The sequence below is a fragment of the Littorina saxatilis genome, linkage group LG16 (assembly GCF_037325665.1).
Source record: "Littorina saxatilis isolate snail1 linkage group LG16, US_GU_Lsax_2.0, whole genome shotgun sequence".
NCBI lineage: Eukaryota > Metazoa > Mollusca > Gastropoda > Littorinimorpha > Littorinidae > Littorina > Littorina saxatilis.
The window spans coordinates 36,064,261-36,090,367 of NC_090260.1; the positions used below are offsets into that span (position 1 = coordinate 36,064,261).

A 26,107-nucleotide genomic window follows, 5' to 3' on the forward strand; every position below is an offset into this window, starting at 1 on the left:
CTAAATATTTTCTCAAATCAATATCCACGGAGCCATCTGGGCCCTTTCTGTGTGTATCTGTAGCCTATAATAGTGTGTGTGTGTGTGTGTGCTTGTGCGTGTGTGTGTGCGTGTGTGTGTGTATGTGCTTGTGTGTGTGCCGTGTGTGTGCTTGTGTGTGTGTGTATGTGTGTGCTTGTGTATGTGTGTGCGTGTGTGTGCTTGTGTATGTGTGTGCGTGTGTGTGCTTGTGTGTGAGTGTGTGTGTGTGTGATTGTGTGTGTGTGTGTGTGTGTGTGTGTGTATTGTGTGTGTGTGTTTCTGATTCTGTGTGCCGTGTTTTGGGGCGAGCATGTGTCACTGTGTGTGCCGTGTGTGTGTGTGTGAGCGGGTGTTTGTATGTGTGTGTGTGTGTGTGTGTGTGTGAGTGTGCGTGTGTCTGTTTTTGTTTGTGCGTTCATGTGGGCGTGTGTCAGTGTGTGCGTGTTTCTGTTTCTGAGTGTGTGTATATGAGCGTGCATGTGTATGTGTGTGTGTGTGTGTGTGTGTGTGTGTGTGTGTGTGTGTGTGTGTGTGTGTGTGTGTGTGTGAACGACGATGTGTCTATCTGTCAATGTGTCTGTCTATCTATCTGTCTGTGCCTGTCTATTTATGTCTTGTTTTACGAGTAAGAGGGGAGGGTGGTGACGTTAATGTTGATGTTATTTAATAACATCCGACACCCATACATGCACAGCCTGGTGGTGACCTTACGATTCATTTTCTTCGGCAGGTATATTTGAAATCACCGAGACTTTTTTTTCTGGAAATTCTCCGTCAGCTTTTGCTTATAGCGTCAGAGATGTCACTTTGGAATACCCAATCTTAAAAGACCGTTACAAAAAGAACCCCACTTTGTATCGAATCAGATCCCTTCCGCTACGAAGTGGCCATGTGTGCGCCCGTTGATGCAGTCCATACACCTTAAGAAGGTGATAGATGACATTTATGTCTGGCAGCTACAGCTTGGAGAAATGGCCTCACATAGGTTCTTGTGTCGGTAAGAGACGTGCCAAAGGGGAGGCGCACGAGGGAGAAACGACTTCCAAATTACAGACTCAACCTCCAAATTCTATTTTACAACTTTTATCACATCAGTCTAACATTTCCACATGACAGCACAGATCGAGTCACCCTGCAAACTAACTCTGACCCAGCCCTGACGGCCAGACAAAGCTGGGAGACTACTCTAACATGTACACATGACAGCACAGAGTCACCTGCAAACTAACTCTGACCCAGCCCTGACGGCCAGACAAAGCTGGGAGACTACTCTAACATGTACACATGACAGCACAGAGTCACCTGCAAACTAACTCCGACCCAGCCCTGACGGCCAGACAAAGCTGGGAGACTACTCTAACATGTACACATGACAGCACAGAGTCACCTGCAAACTAACTCTGACCCAGCCCTGACGGCCAGACAAAGCTGGGAGACTACTCTAACATTTCCACATGACAGCACAGATCGAGTCACCCTGCAAACTAACTCTGACCCAGCCCTGACGGCCAGACAAAGCTGGGAGACTACTCTAACATGTACACATGACAGCACAGAGTCACCTGCAAACTAACTCTGACCCAGCCCTGACGGCCACACAAAGCTGGGAGACTACTCTTACATGTACACAGTTGTAAAATAGTTGGAGTTGGAGTCTGTCATTTGGAAATCGTTTCTCCCTCGTCCGAGCTTTGTAAAAAAAAAAAAAGTGTTAAAATGTGCAGATGGGGATAGGGATAGATACAGAGACGGGTGGGAGGGGGGGGGGTTAGGGGGGGGGGGGGGCACGGTGTCATTAGGCAAGGGAGACAGATGTAGGGGAAGGGTGCCTAATATGGACCACTTTTTGCTGATAACTTGCTTGTTTTCTTGCGAAGAAGTTTTATTTTGTGCTTGGTAGTTGTTCTCTCATCAGGAAACCGTCAGGCCTAATTAGAGCGATTTAGCTTTGATGGACATTCAGCAAAAAATAAGTACAGACAAATTGACAACTGGTCTATATTTAAGAGCCCGGGCGCCTAGTATGGACCTGTAAAGAGGTCTTAGCAAATCATTGTAAAAAGCGCTCTGTACTCCAACATAACATCATACAACTCAGTGTACATATCACACTGATTCAAATATGCATCACATTTATTTGTTCGGTTGGATGATAAGATTATTTGAAACACAACATAAAACTAAAGAAACTTAATAAAATGAGTTAAATGATCAACTTTTTCCTAAAGAAGACTGTGTGATGTATTTTTGTGAAGCTTGATGGCTCGTTAAAGGTTATTTTCAGCAAGCTTGGCATGACTCAAACCAATCTTTATCTGTTCTTTTCCTCTCTTTGTTAAAGGTGGTCCATATCAGGGAACAGACACATACTTTGAGATGTTGCTATTATGTTTTGTTTGCGCTAGAAAGACGGGACGAACACTGCTAAAATGTCATAATGACAGTCTTAGCTGTCATATAGAGCAACCGTTTGGGAGTTAACAGCTGTGTTTGTGGACAGAAACTAGGCCGTTTTAAAAGCGTCAAATTTAGAGTGAACGCTGCCAGAAGTGTACAAAAGGGAGAAAAAACCCGTAACGGTTTTGTTGTTTGTGTGCCCGCAACTGTTTTGACACGTGCCAGCCAACCATAGAGGGTTAATGCGGCGAATGAAACTATTTTGAGCGTCTAGCACCGTTAGTTTGTCAGAACCGGAGGTGGTCCATATTGGGACCCGGTCCATGTTAGGGACCCTTCACTTTCATGAGTATGATGCTTTTCCCCTGGAGTCTTTAGTGTTACAGTAATACAAGTATCGGGTGTAACCAAACACTCGAATCACCTTTGGAGGCAAAACCAGCCAAACAGGAGTGAGTTCGGGATAACTTAATACCCCTATACAAATCTGCTATTTCTGCTGAACGTTACATTTTGCAAGAGTATACCAGGAGACAACAGCAGCTAGAACCAATCACAAACAAACAACTCTCTACATTTGACGGTTGTGAGCTGTCTAAACTGACGCACGAGAAACGTCGGGCTAATATAAACTAAATTGACGTTTTGAGCTTGTTGTGTGATCCTTTTGGCTTAGTCCCATATTGAGATTTATTCCGGCCATTCTAAACAGTTTGGCAATAGGGAATATATCAGCCTTTAACACAGTAAGCCTCCCGTAAACCATCACAGATACGGTCAGGCTGTTACACACAGTACAAACACCCTTTCATTTAAACACTCACCGATTGAGAACATCCTAGGTGCCCTCCGTAAAGAGCGAACAATTTTCAAAGAATTTATTTTTGCGTGGTTTATCTTACCCCTGAGCCATCGTGAATCCGTGTGATCCAGTTTCCCTTTTTCACAATGTAGTCGTCAGTTAGTCATTTGAATGCGACTCGATGTGAGCGTATCTACAATAGCACGTTTTTATGCACGAAACAAACGGCTGTGGTTCACAAGAACTCTAGCGATGGCTTTTGACTGTTGAGAGGAACGGCGATATGCCGCATAAACCGTCGTCTGCTACGACCCTTGCGTGACCCTGCTTCGGGCTTTTCTTTTTTCAAACTTTCACAACTTCGAATTGCACTGATCTTGTCTTGATGAAAAAAGAATTCTTTTATGATTAAAGAATGTTTGTGTAACAAGCTGTCATTGTCAATTTATCATTTAGATTTTAAAAGTTAGGTCTAGCGCAAAAACGCACCACGGTCCAAAAACATTCTGATAATCATCGATCCACGGCTATCGCCAGTTTAAGGGAAGTAACTCATTTTTGACCTGAGTTCAGGATGGGTCCAAAAAGTGTTCGAGACAATCTGCAAAATTAATTCTTTAAAAATTGCTCGCTCTTTACGTAGGGCACCTAGGATGTTCCCGTTTGGTGTGCGTTCAAATGGAAGGGTGTTTGTACTGTGTGTAAAAGCCTGACAGTATCTGTGATGGTTTACGGGAGGCTTACTGTCCGGGCGTGATTTCCGGGATATTCATAACAGCCGTCCAGCACCAAAACGAGGCGCCATTGTTGTAAAGGGCCAAGTCCACGAAAATAAATTCTTTGAAAATTTCTCACGCTCGACAGAAAGCAGCCAGGATGTTCCCGTTCGGTGAGCGTTTAAATGGAAGTATGCTTGTACTGTATGTAGACGCTCGGGGAGCTCTGTGATGGTTTACGGGAGGCTTACTGTGCCTTTAACATTCGAAAGACAAAAAAGATTTGCATCGCTTTTGGCATTAGAAACATGCAAAGCAAAAACAAAAGAAATAAGCAAGTAGACTTGTCAGTCAATCAATCAATCAATCAATCAATCCATCCATCCATCCATCCATTCATCCCTCCATCAATCGATCGATCGATCCACCCACCAAGCAATAATGTTAATGACCAATATCTAACAAACGGTCGCTTCGTTATTGTCCAATTTTCAGTTTCTCTGTCTGACTGTGTGAGCAGTTTTTCAGTTTTATCGGGCAGAAAGAGGAACGTGTAAAGATACGCACGTGCACACACAATTACACACACAATACAGACAGTTGTCGTCAGTTCCACACATTTTCATTCCTACATACCTCCCTGGATGACAAAGTAACAGGCCATATGTAATCTCATAATGTAAACAATTAAGACAGAAACAACTTGAAACACGAGTACACACTGATACACATAGAAGTGCAAGCCCCCAGATGATTCGCAGACAAGGCTCTCTCTCTCTCTCTCTCTCTCTCTCTCTCTCTCTCTCTCTCTCTCTCTCTCTCTCTCTCTCTCTATGATAGTGATGTCTATATGTTTACCAAGTAGCTAAATCAGCAACTTTGATCAGATAAACAATAAGATTGATCTGAAAAGGACACTTTTTGAGGAGTTATGTTTTTCATCTAAGATGGGAACATTTGTGTGACTGGGAGATTCCTTTTGTTTCTTATGAAGAGACACTTTGCCCTCCATGTATAACATTCTGATTTTATATGTTTGGTTGGAGAGAGAAATTGGTGACTGCGTTTGAAACTGACTTAGTTATATTTGTGGATCATGTTTTGATGATTGTATTTTGATTTCAGGATTGCGGACTAAATTTTCCTCCATTCTAGCAAAACTCTTTTCTTCCGATTTATCCGTCCAACTTTGTACCGAATTGTGATTTTATATTTGGGAGAGTTCTTTTACGTTAAGTTGAAATTTTAGTATTGAAATCTTTTTACTTGTAAGATGTAGTTGGAATTTTGAGACCAAAATTGCTTATTTTTTATTCACTGCTAAATACTTCTTGTATTTTTGGTTCGAGAAGATTGTGCTTTGTGTCTGTGGCAAAGAAGATTTGAATTTGATTAATAAATTTGTAGTCACCTAAGAACTGTGGTGTTTGAGGACAGTCCAGACTGGTGTGTGACTGTGTGTGTGTTGCTGCTGTATTGTTCTGTGTTTAGTTAGGTTAAATTTCCCTGCCCGAACTCACCCCGTAACCAACTCCTTTGTGTTAACTCTAGGCGATAGAGATTAGGCCTCGCTAGATTTATAGGAAAGACAAAGGGGGGTTACATAATCAAGATTCATACCTTTCGGAACTCAGTTGTACAGATTTTGCAATGATCTATAATTATACTGACCCCGACGAAGCATTTGATTTATGGTAAAACTTGTTTATAAAAGTATATGATAAACATGCACCATTTCGAACCTCTCGTGTGCAGCAACATCCCAAACCTAAGTGGCTTACAGACGACATTCAACATGCGATTGATTACCGCGATTTTCTTAAACGAAAGGGAAAAGAAGAAGAATACAGAAAACAGAGAAACAAAGTAACGTCCATGAAACGTGCAGCTCGTAGAAAGTATTACCGTGAGCTCGCTGCATCCAGTTCAAAACAAAACTCAAAAGCCATCTGGAAGGTGATCAACCAATTATCTCGTAAAGATACAGTAAAATCTTCCGTTATTGATATACCTGCTGATGATCTGAACATTCATTTTACTTCTATTGTTGACAAAATAATTACAACTGATAGATCGAAACAGAATAATCTGGACAAGTTGAAACAGTTTTGTGATTCAAAAAATATTACCCATAATTTAGACATTCCTCTGCTATCTGTTAGCGAAGTCTTCCATTATCTGTTGTGCTTAAAACAAACAGGTACTCGTGGTTTGGATAATCTTGATGGGAAAATTCTGAAGTTGTCTGCCCCTTTTATTGCAGAATCCCTTACATATGTTTATAATTTGTGCCTTGACAAATCCTACTTTCCCACCAAATTAAAGGAGGCGAAAGTAATCCCGCTATTTAAATCAGGTAGTTCTTCTGACCCCGCCAATTACAGACCAATCTCAATTCTTCCTGTTTTATCAAAACCACTTGAAAAACACATATTTACACACTTGACCACTCATTTGAAGAAATACGATCTTATACATTCCAACCAGTCAGGTTTTAGAGAAAATCATTCGTGCCACACAGCATTAACAAACCTTCTTGAAAGTTGGCTTAGTAGCATTAATAATAATCAACTCTGTGGTGTCTTATTCGTCGATTTTGCTAAAGCTTTCGACGTTATTAATCATGAATTACTATTAAGAAAATTAGTTGAATATAGAATGTCACCCCAAACCTTATGCCTGCTCTCCTCTTTCTTAGCTGGGCGAGAGCAGTCTGTCTGCGTTAATTCAACCGTATCCAGCAAAAGACCTGTGTTATACGGGGTTCCCCAGGGCTCTGTCCTTGGACCACTACTCTTTTCCCTGTATATTAATGATCTTCCTCTTAGTATTAATGATGACTGCGAACTCTTTGCTGACGATACGACCCTACACACTACTGATAAAAAATTAGACAAAGTTTATTCATCGTTGCAGAACAGTGTAGATGATCTCATTCATTGGACGGAGTATAACCACATGAGTCTTCACCCTAAAAAGACCAAATACATGTTAATAACAACAAGACAAAAGAGACAAAACATACGAAACAATCCTCATTCCATATTAATTGGTAACGACGCAATAGAGGAGGTAGGAGATCATAAAGTTTTGGGAGTAAATATCGATAATAATTTGTCTTGGGCCCATCATGTTCGGTCGGTATGTAAAACAATGTCCAGAAAAATATATCAGTTAAATAGAATTAAACACTTTCTAGATCAGCACTCAAGGTTATTATACTTTAACGCATATATACAAACCATCACAGATTATTGTTCAACCATCTGGGACTCTGCCAGTGCTAATATTTTAAAACCATTGTATAGTTTACATAGGCGAGCGCTGAAACTAATTTTACTGAAACAATCCAGTCTTGTATTTGATGATTATAAGAAACTTAAGATTCTCCCACTAAAACAAAGATTTAAATTAAATGAAGGCGTGCTCCTTCACAAAATACTTTCCGGCCGTGCACCACGAACTTTCGTTGCAAACTTTAAAGTGAAACCAAACCGAAAGTTTAACGTCCCAATTCCAAGGATAGATCTCTTCAAATCAAGCTTAGCCTATTCTGGTAGCGTCCTGTGGAATTCTCTCCCGGAATTTGTGAGAGTCCCAATGAGTCTCAATACTTTCAAAAAACACCTTTCACTGTATTTAATGTTAAATTACGAAAAATCACAGTGATGGAAGACTTCGTTTGATTATATTTTCATTTGTCCAAAGCATCAGTGTTCATTATATCCACACAAAAACACTCAAATTAATAACACATTTACTCATGCATGTGTATTCAGCATTGTTTTCACTACGTTACATATACGATGCTTTATATTTGTGTATAATATGTAATGTGTAAATATTCATATGTTGTTGTTTTTCTCTACCTTTTTTTCTACGTTAATATCCGTGTAAATATGTGATTAGATTAGTCCCCTCTCTGGGCGAGGGCTGGTTGAAAAAAAGCTCGTTGTATTGCTTACGCCACAACCCTCGAAAAATAAAATTTGATTTGATTTGATTTGATTTGATTTGATATGCACCGGAGACATTACGTGATAATTTTATTTTGAACTATAACAGACTAAAAATCATAACACCGACTCCACGTATTGACCTTTTCAAATCAAGCCTTCTTTATTCAGGTGCGGTCCTATGGAACTCACTGCCTATTTTTCTTAAGCATAAAACAAACACAGACAGCTTCAAAAAAAATTATATGTCGCACATAATGCAACTAAACATGTGCTGAATGGTTCATCAATTCATTTAAAATGTATGTGCATGTTAAACAAAATTATAATAATATGCAGATCTAAATTAAGTTATGTTAAAAATTGACACTTGGAAATTGTACTTAAAATGCAGCATGACAATTTATTTTTTAAATTTGTATCTGTATATACAGTTATAATGTATTAAGTTTGATGTGATAGTTCTTTGATTATATTGTTTTCTGTTCTTGTTGACCCTATATTAGGGCGAGGGCTGGATGTAAAAAAGCAATATTCTTGCTTATCTATTACCCTCGATAATAAAGATTTTGTCTTGTCTTGTCTTGTCTTGTCTCTCTGCCTCCTAGCCTAACATAATTATTACAATTTCTTTGTCGCTTTTTCAATTGAGCTTGCACGTGTAACGCTCTTGTTCGTTCGATATAATAATAATAATAATAATAAATGAGCCTTTATATAGCGCAACATCGTAACTTTACAAGTATACTCTTTGCGCTTGACACATTTAAAATTAAAACACAGTTATACAAGCATTTACATCTACATTCATAGTCAGCAACGCTTAATTAAAAGCATACACCATCAAACATACATTACAAAAGATTCTTCCACTAACTAAGTAATAAAAGCATGAATAAAATAGGTAGTGTAAACAAGGAAATACCAGCCGAATACCCTTAATCAAACAGAACATGTTATCAGCAATACTGAAAACAGCCCTAGATGTTTATATAGGTCGATTGTTTTGTTATAACAGTGTTTATTCATTGCAGGGCATGTTTAACGTTCCCATGTATGTGTCTTCCACTATCTGTTTGCTTTGTTGGTATCTGATATATATTTGTCATTCATTGTGTGTGTATGTGTGTGTGTGTGTGTGTGTGTGTGTGTGTGTGTGTGTGTGTGTGTGTGTGTGTGTGTGTGTGGACATTCCTAATAACAGATTATCCATGACGAATATTCTAGTGCGCTACTGTGTTTTAAATGGCACGCGTGGCTTAATTTGTCCACACTGGCACACACGCCGACATGCCCCCCCCCCCACACACAGACACTCACGCACGCACGGACTGTTGCTCCTTCTTATGAAAAAGATAATGAGTATCACTAATAAACAAAAACAAGTCGAAGAGCCGTATGTGCTGAACAATATTGCCCTTCTTTCTTCATGCACCCAAACGATGTATAGTTTTATTACACAGTAACAATACGATGTCCTAAACGAAAATAATATCACTGGACGTCAATTTAAAGTAAATTAGTGTGACCCTTCAATCATAAGTTATCTGACGAAAGAAAGGATATGTTCATCACAAGGTCAAGTTAAATCTCACTAGATCAGGTGAGTCACGTCAAACCACAGAATTTATGAAAGTATTTGACGGACGAAAAGTGTAATCACAATTCGAATATAATGCTGAAAACGCGCCCATTAAATACTGTACACATCACACATTTAATGCAAGATCGGACATATACTGTACACCACACATATAATGCAAGATCGGACATAATTATACTGTACACATCACAAATAATTATAATGCAAGATCGGACATATACTGTACACATCATACATATAATGCAATTGTGACAGAAGAGGCTACCGCTCCTTTCACAGCAGACTCTGCACCCGAGTTGTTGGCCTTTAAGTCAACACCGGTTGATTGTGGAATTCTGTTTGTAATGGGGTCTGGTGGTTTCCGATTGTCTGTATGTTCATGGAAACCTTCGGGTTTGCATATCAGTTTGTATAGGGCTAAGAAATTAGCCCTAACATTTTCAATCCTGTTTGATTGCACTTCGCCTCCCGAGGTGATCGTAGTGTTCCGGCACTCGGTTACACAAGATCGGACGTATACTGTACACATCACACATATAATGCAAGATCGGACATATACTATACACATCACTCATATAATGCAAGATCGGACATATACTGTACACATCACACATATAATGCAAGATCGGACATATACTGTACACATCACACATATAATGCAAGATCGGACATATACTGTACACATCACACATATAATGCAAGATCGGACATATACTGTACACATCACACATATAATGCAAGATCGGACATATACTGTAGGCCTACACATCACACATATAATGCAAGATCGGACATATACTGTACACATCACACATATAATGCAAGATCGGACATATACTGTACACATCACACATATAATGCAAGCTGCAAGATCGGACATATACTGTACACATCACACATATAATGCAAGATCGAACATATACTGTACACATCACACATATAATGCAAGATCGGACAGATACTGTACACATCACACATATGATGCAAGATCGGACATATACTGTACACATCACACATACACTCTTCAAAAAAAGTTAAAGGCACAGTGCAACTCACAGCCTTCGTTTTGCGTTTTTGTTGCAACCGAGTGCATTCTTACAGTTCAAAAATCCTCCTATGGTAGTAAAACAAACCCAAAACTACCCAACGACGACATCTGTGAAGCTCGACAGTTTCTTGTTCACACGAGTGCATAAAGTAACCTAGTTATTACGTGGTGTTTGGTCGGAGTTCGATTCAACTGAGTGATTCCGGCCTCGATTTTGTTTTACACAAACTCATGATGACGTCTGACATAGTTTGCTCGTGATGTGTCTTTTTGTGCATGATGTGGTGATCTACCTGATCTAAATTTAGATCCAAAAATAGGCCAAGACCAGCCGGGTCCGAGTACGAAATTAATTCGTAAAAAAAATGCAGTTCTTGACTCTTTGGGTGCAAGTCAACGAAACTTGGTAGTTCTTCGGATAGCTGCCTGAGGTATGACTAAAAGCCCCAGGGGCTCCGTGCACCTGGATTTGACAAGTTCAGTACCTTTAAGGATCACTTTTTTACAAGCACGCCACACAAAATAGACAAAACCGAATTCTTTCATTTTTTTTAAAATGATATAATTGAACAACCAAGGAGTAATGACAAACAAAGCAAAGATCGAACGCGGCAGCGACAATTTAGCTAGAGTGTGTCAAACGTGACAACCCTCGAAAATGGAATTCACAGCAATGTGAATCAGTGTCAATAACGCGTGTGCCCTCCGTTGTGTGCCAGGCATTCATCCCATCGTTGGCGCATGGAGTGGATCAGGTTGCATATGAATGCTCTGGGAACTCCATTCCACTCCTGCTGGAGCCATTGCAGCAGTTGACCCAGATTGGCAGGAGGAGGGTGATGTTGCTGTACCCGACGACAAAGCTCGTCCCACATGTGCTCTATGGGGTTCAGGTCCGGGCTGTTGGCTGGCCATGTGCATCCTGTTGACCCTGGCCTGCTGGATGAAGGTGTTTACAGCTGCAGAGCAATGGGGAGGTGCGTTGTCATCCTGAAGAATCGCACGAGGGCCGATTGCTTGGAGGGCTGGAACGACCAGGAGTTGCAGGATCTCATTCTGGTAGCGGACACCGGTAAAGTTGCTCACTACATGGTACAGAGGTGTCCTTAGACGTGTGCTTATCCCTCCCCAGACCATCACAGAGCCTCCGCCAAAACGCTGTCTTTCCAGAACAGCGCCTTCTGCGAAGCGCTCTCCGCGACGCCTCCACACTCGGATGCGACCATCAGCAGGTTCCAAGCAAAAGCGGGACTCATCTGTAAACAACACCTGAGCCCACTGTTGACGTTACCACCTCACATGTTGAGTGCACCAGGCTCGGCGAGCTGCTCGGTGATTAGCAGTCAGGGTTGTTCGTCGGACTGGACGCCTTGCACGCAAGCCAAAGTTGTGTAAGCAGTTTCGGATCGTCTGACCACTAACAACAGTGTTGGTGGTAGCTTTTAGGCGTTGCCTAATGTTGTTTGCTGTAACCATTCATTGTTGCCTCTGAATGAAGCGATCCTCTCTTTGTGTGGTGACTCTGGGCCGACCAGAACTCTTCCAGTTGCGTGGAATCTCTGTTTTAGTCTGATGATGACAGAGGGAGCCACTGCAAGCCTCTGGGCCACTTTCCTGGCAGCAACACCGTCTTATAGCCATCCTATTGCCGTTCCTCTATCCTAATCGCTCAGTTTTCTTCGTGGGGGCATGTTGCTACTGTGCATAATTGTGTCAGCGCGTCGTGGCCTTGCCGCTTTTGTTGCCAGGAACTTGTTGGGCACGCTCACAGAGAATCACTGTGGACAGGTGGGGGTTGGGGGTTCCCCAAGCAAACCCGCTGGTAGACTGGCGCTTCCTGTACTCGTCATCGTAAAGGAGCACCGACTGCCAGGAGAATCTTGCGCCGAGCTCGCCCACCATCTCTGTATAACAGAGGTAAGCTTCGTGGTCGAAGTCCACGGTGTTCATGAGTTTTGCCATTATTTTAGCAGTTGCCACGATCCAGTGGCAGGGGGATACTTTCTCCAACTTTGGTTTGTTGGCCAGCTTGAGCGTGACACCTCCCCCGAGTGTCACCTCTTCCTCCACCGCCATAGAAGCCGGTACGAAGTCAACAATTCGTAAATAAGTCTCACCTGGTGAAGCAGACTGTATGGCCATGTTGCCAAGAAGACCCTGGAGCGGTGCCACTTGGTCGGCAGCACGCAACGGCCCTCCCCCTACTTCTGTTGCAGGTCTGCCACTGCTGCTTTTAATTCCACTATGTGGCCTCGTTTTAACTTTAGGCTTTCCAGGTCCTTTTCTCCTGCATATTTCAAGGCACTGAGGCTTGTGAACTCCTCTTTTTCCAGAACCTCAATTACAGGTTGGGGCAGATTTTTTGCCCAAGAAGTAAAATTGAACTCCATAGTTTTGCAGAACTGAAAAATCGCTGAACTTGCTTGCTGGCCGCTGCGCTGCTACTAATGACTTCGGTCCTCGCTCTCTCTCGCTCTCTCTCGGACTCCCTTATCTGTTACCATTGTTTCATTCCAGACTGCTCTCCTTCATTCATCACCTCCCCCCTGCCCTCCAACCCTCTTCCATTCCCCGCATTCGTTCCCTCGGGACTCTGCTATCACTTCCTCCTGCATTACCTCTACTGACACCTCCTCCCCCCCTCCTTTTGCTGCATATCTGTCTCGTTTAAATAGAGTTTATGGTCGCTGACCGCTCCCTCTAAACTCACACTTAAACACAAGCTGGTGAGCGATGTTCATAGCCAGGACCCTGTTGTAGCACGTGCATCACAACCTTTAGCCCTGGCATGCGTTCCGCAAATTTCATGGGGCTATAAAAAAACACCCTTTTTCTTCCAAAATGCAGAAGCTTTTGAGAAGTCCCACAAAGGGAAATAACTCTGCCTGCAAAAGAAAATTCTAGGTCAAGACTCATTGTTCATTTGTTAATTCAAACACATTAATCTTTTAATTATCGTCGATGTTTAATACGTTTTTGGCAATTTTTTATAATTAGATCCGTTTTTTCAACCGATCCTTAACTTTTTTTGAAGAGTGAATAATGCAAGATCGGACATATACTGTACACATCACACATATAATGCAAGATCGGACATTCTTTTAGTTTCGCGAGCGAGGTTTTCAATCAGGGCTCTGAGTATTTATTTACAGACACAGTCACACTTAGACATATATATGCAAACATTAGAGACAGAGATGATGCATCTTAAAAATGGCGGGTTGTGGAATGAACGCGCATACCGTTCAGACGAGGACGACTTCTGAACGAAACAAATCGAAATGACACATAATTATCCCTGTAAACGTTCATGAAAACAACAACAGAACTGTCTGGACAGGCTTTCAGGTGAAATAAGAGCACCCTTCCACTCGTCAAAATTCAAGAACCTGTGCAGAGTGAAAACATCGAAGCCAATCTGCCAAATTAATGTGCACAGCAAAACAATCCCATTCTGCACAGAAAGCCGCCAGGCTGTTACTTTTTGGTAGGTGTTCCAGTGGAAGATTACTCCTGTCCTCTGTAAAAGATTTGACAGATCTGCAGCGGTTTACATAATCGTTCGCACAGGAGGGAAGGTCCCTCAAACTTTGGAAGGGTAGCAACAGCTAAAATACTTCACACCCACACTTTTTTCCCCCTTTTTACATTTAGTCAAGTTTTGACTAAATGTTTTAACATAGACGGGGGGAATCGAGACGAGGGTGGTGGTGTATGTGTGTATGTGTGTATGTGTGTATGTATGAATGTATGTATATGTGTGTGTGTGTGTGTGTGTGTGTGTGTATTGAGCGATTCAGAGAAAACTACTGGACCAACCTTCATGAAATTTCACATGAGAGTTCGTGGGTATAATATCCTCAGAATTTTTTTCCCCATTTTTTCGATTAATGTCCTTGATGACGTCATATCCGGCTTTTTGTGAAAGTTGAGGCAGCACTACTGTCACGCCCTCATTTTTGAACTAAATTGGTTGAAATTTTGGTGAAGTAATCTTCGACGAAGCCCGGACTACGGTATTGCATTTCAGCTTGGAGGCTTAAAAACTAGTTAATTAGTTTGCTCATTAAAGCTGTCATTAAAATCGAATTTTCACTAACAGACTTAAAAATGATTGCATCGTATTCCTCAATTTCTCCTGAATTCAAAAATATATACATATGTTTTGTTTACTCTAAAACTGTGCTCAGAATGACAGAAAATAGGTTAATAAGTACTGCGTTTCCACGCTACCCGGAGACGAGCGTGGCCCGTCTCTATTTTGGGGTGTGGTTAGTCGAGACTATCTTAAATATAGTCTCGTTGATGACTGTTTATTGTTTTTTTATCCCCCCCTCTGCTTCTTTCTCTCTGTAAAGTTGTAGGGCTAGTTATTTTTCGGTAACTTACCCAACAACCAAAATCACTTACCCAACAACGGGCCTGAATCCTCGATAGCTCATGGGTAGAGACTGAACACATTGTGGATCTACTTTTTGCGACTCAAAAGTTCAGAACACTCTAATGTACAAAATATACATTTCTGGAGCAAACAATACAACCATACCGCATTTAAACCAGCAACTACAGGCTTGAACACATGAATCTCAATATAAAATCCATGAGTTTGGTTGTTTTCTGAATTCAGATCTGCCGTGCACAATCGTTTATCGCTAGCAAGATTCCAAGGAAAAGTAACTCTCATACTTTGTCTAGCGACACGAGTAGTTCCCCTTCCAGATTTCGGCTGCATCTACAAGACTGCAATCCGACGGTCAGTTTTCAACAATATTTCATTTTATAAACAGATCACACGCAATCAATTACAAACATTTAATCAACTTGAAGAACATGCAGCGGTTTCATACACTATTTTGCCCCAGAAAACTAAACTTCATACAGTTTTTAGCGTTGGAACACGGGTGTAAAACTTCGTCTGCTAGTCACATTCGAGGAAAGAACATTTCCTGAGCGATACCAAAACATGAACAGAACACACACTATCTGCCTTTACCGCCACAGCAGAATGACAACATAACTGTGTACTTGATTTTAGTTCAAAACATGGAAACTGACAAGAAGTGTTAACAAAATTGAATGATTTGCACGGAACTATTCAACCGCGCATTAATCGATCGCCTGCGCAGGTAGACTGGTTGGGTGAATATGATTCGATCAAACTTTCGCACAAAAACTCCTCTTTTCTTTGAATAACTGAAGAAAGGAGGGATAAAGAGGTTACATACCTCGTCTCAGTGATTATCAAAAATAATGGTCTCAGTTCGCGGTCATGAAAAAGCTCGCTGAAGCTCGCATTTTTCATGATCCGCTAACTTCGACCATTATTTTTGATAATCACTGAGACTCGGCATGTAACCTCTACTTATCCCCCCCTCTGCTTCTTTCTCTCTGTAAACTTGTAGGGCTAGTTATTTTTCGGTAACTTACCCAACAACCAAAATCACTTACCCAACAACGGGCCTGAATCCTCGATAGCTCATGGGTAGAGACTGTACACATTGTGGATCTACTTTTTGCGACTCAAAAGTTCAGAACACTCTAATGTACAAAATATACATTTCTGGAGCAAACAATACAACCATGCCGCATTTAAACCAGCAACTACAGGCTTGAACACATGAATCTCAATATAAAATCCATGAGTTTGGTTGTTTTCTGAATTCAGATCTGCCGTGCACAATCGTTTATCGCTAGCAAGATTCCAAGGAAAAGTAACTCTCATACTTTGTCTACCGACACGAGTAGTTCCCCTTCCAGATTTCGGCTGCATCGACGAGACTGCAATCCGACGGTCAGTTTTCAACAATATTTCATTTTATAAACAGATTACACGCAATCAATTGCAAACATTTAATCAACTTAAAGAACATGCAGCGGTTTCATACACTAGTTTGCCCCAGAAAACTAAACTTCATACAGTTTTTAACGTTGGAACACGGGTGTAAAACTTCGTCTGCTTGTCACATTCGAGGAAAGAACATTTCCTGAGCGATACCAAAACATGAACAGAACACACACTATCTGCCTTTACCGCCACAGCAGAATGACAACATAACCGTGTACTTGATTTTAGTTCAAAACATGGAAACTGACAAGAAGTGTTAACAAAATTGAATGATTTGCACGGAACTATACAACCGCGCATTAATCGATCGCCTACGCAGGTAGACTGTTTGGGTGAATATGATTCGATCAAACTTTCGCACAAAAACTCCTCTTTTCTTTGAATAACTGAAGAAAGGAGGGATAAAGAGGTTACATACCTCGTCTCAGTGATTATCAAAAATAATGGTCTCAGTTCGCGGTCATGAAAAAGCTCGCTGAAGCTCGCATTTTTCATGATCCGCTAACTTCGACCATTATTTTTGATAATCACTGAGACTCGGCATGTAACCTCTACATCTGTTACTTTGATGCTGACAGCTGGACTAAATGTTTTTATATTGCTTCACTCGACTTGTTTTTACATTTAGTCAAGTTTTGACTAAATGTTTTAACATAGAGGGGGAATCGAGACGAGGGTCGTGGTGTATGTGTGTGTGTGTGTGTGTGTGTGTGTGTGTGTGTGTGTGTGTGTGTTTGTGCGTGTGTGTGTGTAGAGCAATTCAGACTAAACTACTGGACCGATCTTTATGAAGTTTGACATGAGAGTTCCTGGGAATGATATCCCCGGATGTTTTTTTCATTTTTTCGATAAATACCTTTGATGACGTCATATCCGGCTTTTTGTAAAGGTTGAGGCGGCACTGTCACACCCTCATTTTTCAATCAAATTGATTGAAATTTTGGCAAAGCAATCTTCGACGAAGGCCGGACTTTGGTATTGCATTTCAGCTTGGTGGCTTAAAAACTAATGAATGAGTTTGGTCATTAAAAAACGAAAACTTGTAATCAAAATTATTTTTTTATAAAACGATCCAAAAATAATTTCATCTTATTCTTCGTCATTTTCTGATTCCAAAAACATATACATATGTTATATTTGGATTACAAACAAGCTCTGGGCGGGGGATGTAGCTCAGTCGGTAGCGCGCTGGATTTGTATCCAGTTGGCCGCTGTCAGCGTGAGTTCGTCCCCACGTTCGACGAGAGATTTATTTCTCAGAGTCAACTTTGTGTGCAGACTCTCCTCGGTGTCCGAACACCCCCGTGTGTACACGCAAGCACAAGACCAAGTGCGCACGAAAAAGATCCTGTAATCCATGTCAGAGTTCGGTGGGTTATAGAAACACGAACATACCCAGCATGCTTCCTCCGAAAGCGGCGTATGGCTGCCTAAATGGCGGGGTAAAAACGGTCATACACGTAAAAGCCGTGGGAGTTTCAGCCCATGAACGAACAAACAAACAAACAAACAAGCTCTGAAAATTAAAAATATGAAAATTATGATTAAATTAATTTTCCGAAATCGATTTAAAAACAATTTCATCTTATTCCTTGTCGGTCCCTGATTCCAAAAACATATAGATATGATATGTTTGGATTAAAAACAAACTCAGTAAGCTAAAAAGAATAGACATACAGAAAAGCGTGTTATCATGCTCAGCGCGACCACTACCGCACTATTCTGCATGGCTTGTCGATTTCACTGCCTTTGCCACGAGCGGTGGACTGACAAAACTACGAGTATGTGGTCTTGGTGAAAAAAGCAGCGCGTTCAGCTTCATTCTGTGAGTTCGACAGCTTGACTAAATGTTGTTATTTCGCCTTACGCGACTTGTTTCTTTCTTTCTTAACTCTAAACACACCCAAACTACGAGAAAGCCTCTGTTCAAGGCTAACATAATGCTTTCAATCACAGATTCAGTCTTTCTGATCTCGAAATCCTTACCAAGTTACTCATTTACGAAGGTGCAAGGTTAGTTCAAACACTTCGGCATACTCGATAATCGTTGCCATGACAACATGGCTGACGTGTTCAGAAAAAACAAATGTAAAAAAATCGGAATATTGCCAAAACTTTAATGGCAATTTCTGCACATTTACCAAAGAAATTAACGTCACGTGTGAGGTGTAAGCAGTCCTGAAGATACCTGATCAAGTGAGTTCAAAGGAACGTCATGTTCAAGTCAATGTCTCATCACACACAAGTTTATACATGTATACAAGTCTTCTCTTTATCTTCATCTCGCCACACGTCTATATTGATTTCACAGTGTCAGCACAGTGTACACGTCTTATCCTTGATCTTCACTTGGCGGTTCACAGCCAGTCACAGTCAGACTATCTTTGAAACCACTACCTGGAGATAACCCTTCGCACGTTCCAGTCTAACATTCAATGAAAAAAGTCAGTTGAATTTCAGGTTTAAGACGGCCTGAACAAAGCAAACCGCGCATCGTTTTGCAATGTGCTTGCTCACATATGACGTCCAGTCTTCAGTCCCACGGAACGTCAACCAGGAAACTAAACAGCTCACTAATTGCTTGCACCTCACATGTGACGTCCAGTGTTCAGTCCCACGGAACGTCAACCATGAAACCAAACAGCTCACAGATTGCTTGCACCTCACATGTGACGTCTAGTGTTCAGTCCCAAGGAACGTCAACCATGAAACTAAACAGCTCACAGATTGCTTGCACCTCACATGTGACGTCTAGTGTTCAGTCCCAAGGAACGTCAACCATGAAACTAAACAGCTCACAGATTGCTTGCACCTCACATGTGACGTCTAGTGTTCAGTCCCAAGGAACGTCAACCATGAAACTAAACAGCTCACAGATTGCTTGCACCTCACATGTGACGTCTAGTGTTCAGTCCCAAGGAACGTCAACCATGAAACTAAACAGCTCACAGATTGCTTGCACCTCACATGTGACGTCTAGTGTTCAGTCCCACTGAACGTCAACCATGAAACTAAACAGCTCACTAATTGCTTGCACCTCACATGTGGCGTCCAGTCTTCTGTCCCAAGGAACGTCAACCAGGAAACTGAACAGCTCACTAATTGCTTGCACCTCACATTGTGACGTCCAGTCGTCAGTCCCACGGAACGTCAACCAGGAAACTAAACAGCTCACAGATTGCTTGCACCTCACATTGTGACGTCCAGTCGTCAGTCCCACGGAACGTCAACCAGCAAACTAAACAGCTCACAGATTGCTAGCACCTCACATGTGACGTCTAGTGTTCAGTCCCACTGAATGTCAACCATGAAACTAAACAGCTCACAGATTGCTTGCACCTCACATTGTGACGTCCAGTCTTCTGTCCCAAGGAACGTCAACCAGGAAACTAAACAGCTCACAGATTGCTTGCACCTCACATTGTGACGTCCAGTCTTCAGTCCCACGGAACGTCAACCAGGAAACTAAACAGCTCACAGATTGCTTGCACCTCACATTGTGACGTCCAGTCTTCAGTCCCACGGAACGTCAACCAGGAAACTAAACAGCTCACTAATTGCTTGCACCTCACATTGTGACGTCCAGTCGTCAGTCCCACGGAACGTCAACCAGGAAACTAAACAGCTCACTAATTGCTTGCACCTCACATGTGGCGTCCAGTCTTCTGTCCCAAGGAACGTCAACCAGGAAACTGAACAGCTCACTAATTGCTTGCACCTCACATGTGGCGTCCAGTGTTCAGTCCCACTGAATGTCAACCATGAAACTAAACAGCTCACAGATTGCTTGCACCTCACACGTGACGTCTAGTGTTCAGTCCCAAGGAACGTCAACCATGAAACTAAACAGCTCACAGATTGCTTGCACCTCACATGTGACGTCTAGTGTTCAGTCCCACGGAACGTCAACCATGAAACTAAACAGCTCACAGATTGCTTGCACCTCACATGTGACGTCCAGTGTTCAGTCCCAAGGAACGTCAACCATGAAACTAAACAGCTCACAGATTGCTTGCACCTCACATGTGACGTCCAGTGTTCAGTCCCAAGGAACGTCAACCATGAAACTAAACAGCTCACAGATTGCTTGCACCTCACATGTGACGTCCAGTATTCAGTCCCAAGGAACGTCAACCATGAAACTAAACAGCTCACAGATTGCTTGCACCTCATACTCGGTGTACTCGTGTCTGTCACCCCCCACACCCGCTCCACCCCTCTTACTGCCCTCACCACTACCATCTACACCAGTACTGTCGCCTCCACCCCCCTTACTGCCCCCACCTCTACCATCTACACCAGTACTGTCGCCTCCACCCCTCTTACTGCCCTCACCACTACCATCTACACCAGTACTGTCGCCTCCACCCCTCTTACTGCCCTCACCACTACCATCTACACCAGTACTGTCGCCTCCACCCCCCTTACTGCCCCCACCTCTACCACCACCAACGCCTCCATCGAGAAGGTCACGAGGACACGACAAGCGACGACGTGCCGTCAGCTTCAGGGGCACTTTACCCCCCTCCATCAATAGCACCACAGAGTTGTCTCTCAGTGCCGCCAGCTCCAAGGCCAACTTCAAGCTCGGCGTCACGTCACCCGGTCCAAGCAGCGCCACCACCTGGCGGCTTCTGCTCATCTCCCAAGGGAGGCTTTCCAACAGCAGTTTTCCCGGCGTACAGTCGCCCGGGATGACCGCTACCTTCAGACCTAACGCCCTCTCCATCACCTTGGCAACAGCCCTGGCCTTGACCTCTGTGTCGTTTTGGTGAACGAGAAAGACGTCCCAGGCATCGTCCTCACCCACACCTTCTGCGTCTTCCTCTTCTTCACTGCCGCTGCTCTCTTCCGTGCTTTGACAGACGGCGTCTCTGAAGGCCACAGAGAAGTAGTCGGCCGAGCTGGTGGAGGCCGTGTTGCTCCGCAAGGCGTCCCTACCTGCCTGCATGTAGATTTTTACCCGGTAGTGGTCGTCACCAAAGAGGTCTGAGACCGAGCAATGTGTAATCCCAATCAGCGTCTCGATAGCTGTCAGTGCGTCGTCGTAGCGTTTCCTTCCAACGCAGTTCTCAATCAAGATCTTGAGGAAGTCCGGGTTCTCGGCTTGGCTTGTGTCCTTGGTGAGGATTTCCTTCAGCTCGGCCATGGAGGGGCCGTAAGCTTGGATCATCTGGAACAGCTTGGCCCTCTCCTGGTGTTTCTTAGTGAGGCCTAGCTGCGAGCTGTCCACAATATGCATCAGCGTGGAGTGGGACAACCAGACGTGAGGAACGTAGCTGTGCAGTGCGGGCAAGCGCTGGCACAGTCTGGAGCACAGTCGTAGCGCCATCTTCAGCTTCTCCTCCCCTTCCTCTCTCAGCTGCTGCCTCGTCTTCTCGTCCTCCTCTACCTCGCTCATCTCCCGCAGGACCAGGCCAGCCTGCTCGTAGGCGTTGATCCTATCGAAGGGGCCGTAGCTGGCCTGGGAGTGGGACCTCCCCGTGATGACGTCCAGCCAGCGCCGCGCTTCCCGCAGGTTGCCCACAGAGCGATAGGTGACGGCCAGGTGGTACACGGCTCGCACGTTCTCCCCTTCGCTCAGCTCCACGGCTTTCTGGAAGGCTTCTATAGCTTCCTTTATGTAGTCGTCTTCCAGGGAAAAACACGGGATCCTCCCTGTGTTGTGGACGCCTCGCAATGCGTTGATGTCACGTTTTGAAGGCGTGGGTGTCCAACAGCTCTCTGCCTGTGTAGGGAGCGACACACAGGGGGTTGCAGGACTTGTAAGGCTCGCTGAGTAGGCTGCTGAAATCCCCAGGGTTTGTGGCGAGTGAAAGGCACCAAGGGCTGTGGTGGGTGGTGTGTATTGTGTGTTTGTCTGTGATGTCATGCTGGAGTTAGCCCCTGAAGACTGTGGATTCACTGACAAACTGGATGGAGCAGGAGTATAACTTTGTGTGCTGTCAGAGATACTGTGTGTGCTGGCCGGGGTGATGGAAATGCTGGAATGTGTATTGTGTGTGCTGCCAGGTGCACTCTCTGAGCTGGCAGGGGCTCCTGACAGTGTCATTGATGTGGTTGATATGGTGTCTGGTATGAAGGCTGCCGCGTCTTGTAGGCGGCCTGGCTGATTGACAGTGTCGTCTTTGATCTGTCGTGTTGTCACTGGTGTGCCTTGTGGACTGCCTGGTACAAACACGCTGGCGGAGGGATTCAGAGTGCTAGTAGGCGGTACCGACGGTGGAACTGGTGTCAGAGGTGTGTCTGGCGGTACTGGTGTACTAGTTAGCATGCCGCTCGTTAGATCTACTGGTGTGAATCGTGCGCTTGGAACGGACACTAGGGAATCTTCTGGACTATTTGCTTTGACCAGTGACATGTCCTGACTCAATGACAAGCGCGAAATATCGTCCGTCAAGGTGTCAGCCAGCAGAGTGTTGTATCCAGAGTCTTCCAGTGAGTCTTCACTCACGCCTTGACGGAGCGGCGTCTGTGTGAAGGCCAGCTCTGTGTCTGCTAGGTCACCGCCTTCACATGCCCCTAGCTCTTGATGAGACGTGTCCCACTTTTGCTGCTGATTTAACTGAGAACAGCTGGCAGTGTCAGCGTCTTGTTTAGAGTTGCTGGAGTTATACTCTGTCGTATAGTTGCCCGAGTCGCCGCTCACGCCAGAATTATTTTCTTTGTTGAAGCTGCTAGGGGTACAGCCTTTGTCGGAGCTATCCAGACTGTAGATGCGGTTGTAACTGCTGTTACCGTTCCCCTGAAAACCTTTACCATAGCTCCCCTCTGTACCCTGGCTGTGGGGTGCACGACCTGGTTTGGCACTGGCATGAGCGTAGCTGTAGTCGTAGGTAGCAGTGTTGGACCCTTTGTAGTTTGTCTTCGGCACGGGATGGTATGGAAAAGAGCCTTTGTGGTCGTCACTCCGGTCTCGTACTTCCCTCATTTCAAATATGTTTCCATGACGAAAGTCAAAGCACGACTGTTGTGAGTAACCAGCACTCCAGGTCCTCTCAAGTGTTCTTTCTCCCCCTCGTGGTCCCCTTCCTTGACATTCCCATCCTCTTCCTCTGTCATATGTTAACTGCCTGGAGCCACGGAGTCCTCTGACTGTTTGCACCCTTTGACCCGGTGATTGTTGACCTTGGCTTGTTGCGAGCAGCTCGCTGTTAGCTGTGAGGTCACTGCCGTACCCTCCGCCTCCCCTTCCATGGTGTGTCCTTTGGTCACGTCTCCATCCTCTGTCTCCTACCCTTACCCCTCTTCTGTGCTCCCTTCTCCCTTCTTCATGCACATGCCTCTCTCTGTCTGGTTCTTCTCTTCTACCTCTTCCCCCTACAACATGGCCATCCGATCTTCTCCTTGTGTCGTCTTGCCGTCCTCCCCCTCTTCCTCCCTGTCCTCTTCCCCTTCCTCCTCCCCCTTCAACATGGCCATCCGATCTTCTCCTTGTGTCGTCTTGTCGTCCTCCCCCTCTTCCTCTTTGCCCTCTTCCCCTTCCTCCTCCCCCTCCTCCTCTCCCCCGTCCTTGCCCCCTTCCCCTGGCCCCGGCAGTCCATGGACGTTCCCGCTGCCGTTTGGTCATCTTGGCCAGGTGTTTGTATGCCAACCCCAGGTGGTGGTACGACGTGGCTGTGGGCCTCAGCTCTATTGATCGCTGCAAATGCTCCACAAAGTCTTCCCCGTACCCTGTGTGCCTAAAGATCTTTCCGCACTTCCACAGAACAGAGCAGTCTTTGGGATCCAGATCTAAGGCCTTCTTGCAGGCTTCTGCCGCCGTCAGGTTCGCCTTCCTCTCTAGCACCTTCTGGAGTTCCGTGTTCCATTTGGCGTCTATCAAATGTCCGACTTCTGCGTACGATTTGGCTTTAAGGTTGTTACTCTGGCACTTGTCTATTACTGTCAACAAGCGATGAAGAACTTCGAGGCATCTGCCCTCCTCTTTCTCTTCCTCGGCCAGATGTAGAGGAGCGGAGTTGAAATACAGCGCCCTTCGCTCTGTGAGAGCCAGTCCGAACATCCACAGCCAGACCTCAGGCTCTCTGGCCGCCGCAACGACCTCCTTGAAAATCTCAACGGCTTTGGACGAGAAGTGCGCTCCCAGGCGCGTGTAGCTGAAAGCCAATTCTCCCTTGGCTCGGACCACGAGGTAGTCAAACTCCGGGTCACTTATCAGACTCTTCAGTTCCCGGACCAGCGTTGCGGCCTGGTCGCGGAGGTCCTTGCGCCACAGGATGACGGCCTTGTTGGCCAGCGACACGATGTTGGTGTGCTGACCCTGCAGGTCCAAGGCGCGCTGCACGTGGTCCAGGGCCTGCGCGTTGTTGCCCAGCTTGCAGTGCAGGTAGCCCAGAAAGTTGAGGGTTCGAGCCTCCTCCAGGGGCGTGTTGAGGCCGGCCTGCAGGTCGGACTGCAGTGTGTGCACCACTTTACGGCACGTGCTGCTCGTCAGGCGGTGCGAGTCGTGCAGCTGGAAGGAGTGGGGGAAAGTGTCCAGCGTTTTGTGGAACGACAGCCATTCTTTCTCCAGCGTCCTGTCCAGCTCGCTGCCCGCACTGTCCATCCCGTGCTGCAACCAACGGTAAAATGTGAGCAATGTACGGATGGGGGTTGGATGTTGGAAGGTAACAGGACTATTAACTGCGAAAAGTGTGGAATGATTCTACATCCCATGTCATTCACAATAGCAGCAAGAACATGGAGGAGGAGATGACTGATATATATATATAAATATACATCCGCCTATAGGGCGACCATTGTAAAAAGGGGTTTTATGGCTACCAGTGCTATATCCGTTGTTTTTAAAGCAATATTAACTAAATTTTGTAATTACATCTGCTAAGTGACCTACACCCAACAGTCAAAAATTGACTGTGAAAATCAGTCAAGATTAAGATATAAGTGTTAAACATCGTCGCCTTAATGATAATGATATGTTTACACTCAGTTAAAAAAATATTTGTATAAGTATCGTGGTTGTCTAAAGACCCTTTTTTGCAAAGGACGGCCTAAGTCTCAAAATCACTTTTTCAATTTTGTGTTCAAACGGTAAATCCCAACTTCGTGCGATTTACAAGCAAGAAACGTTAGGCACTGTCTCCTCGATAGCGCATGGGGTCAATGTTGTCAGGCCAATAGAATTGGAGAAAAGACGCCAAAACTTAGGGCGACCGACTTTTGGTCGCCCTAAATCGAAAGTGTTGTAAAATGGGGGCTTTAGGACGACATTTGGTCGACCAAAGTCGGCTTAAGATTTATATATACAAATATATATATAGAGAGAGAGAGAGAGAGAGAGAGAGAGAGAGAGAGAGAGAGAGAGAGAGAGAGAGAGAGAGAGAGAGAGAGAGAGAGAGAGAGAGAGAGAGAGAGAGAGAGAGAGAGAGAGAGAGAAATCAAACCAAATCAAATCAAATCAAATTTTACGAGGGTTGTGGCATAAGCAATACATAGGAGCTTCTTTTCAACCAGCCCTCGCCCACAGAGGGACTACTCTAATCGTATATACATATACACACATGTAAATCATTTACTAAAGATAAACATAAAAGTAAAAAAAAAAAAGTTAAAAAAAATAAGGCAGTAAAACAATTCACAGGACTAAGTACACATTACAGTGAAAACTGTCAAATACGGTCACTGGACTTAGCGGACACTCGCAGAATACGGACAGTCAGTCTCGGCACGGACTGCTTTACACTGTAAAACACCTGTACGTTACGGCCACCTCGGCA

General features: G+C 44.1%; 1 protein-coding gene and 1 long non-coding RNA gene across 2 annotated transcripts in view; one reads left to right on the forward strand and one right to left on the reverse strand.

Annotated features, from left to right (window-relative positions):
- The window catches only part of LOC138950958 (uncharacterized), a 115,736-nt gene extending 107,797 nt beyond the window's left edge, over window positions 1–7,939 (forward strand). Inside the window, exon 2 of the long non-coding RNA XR_011450889.1 lies at window positions 6,576–7,939. This is a non-coding gene — a long non-coding RNA (uncharacterized lncRNA). The remainder of the gene's footprint in view (window positions 1–6,575) is intronic.
- A 12,563-nt stretch (window positions 7,940–20,502) lies between these two features.
- Window positions 20,503–24,936, reverse strand: LOC138949973 (uncharacterized). Its single transcript, XM_070321755.1, has 2 exons — window positions 23,920–24,936; window positions 20,503–23,355 (listed from the first exon to the last, which is right to left on the reverse strand). The coding sequence occupies exons 1-2, from the start codon at window positions 24,934–24,936 to the stop codon at window positions 20,503–20,505; spliced, it is 3,870 nt and encodes a 1,289-aa protein (XP_070177856.1).
- Window positions 24,937–26,107: the final 1,171 nt, after the last annotated feature.

What these genes read in the sequence shown, in the direction of transcription:
- LOC138949973 (XM_070321755.1), bottom strand. Translation starts at nt 24,936, where the DNA reads ATGGACAGTGCGGGCAGCGAGCTGGACAGGACGCTGGAGAAAGAATGG. An exon ending in AACGTCCATGGACTGCCGGG is followed by an intron (nt 23,356 to 23,919) that starts GCCAGGGGAAGG and finishes TACTCACAACAG; the next exon opens with TCGTGCTTTGACTTTCGTCA.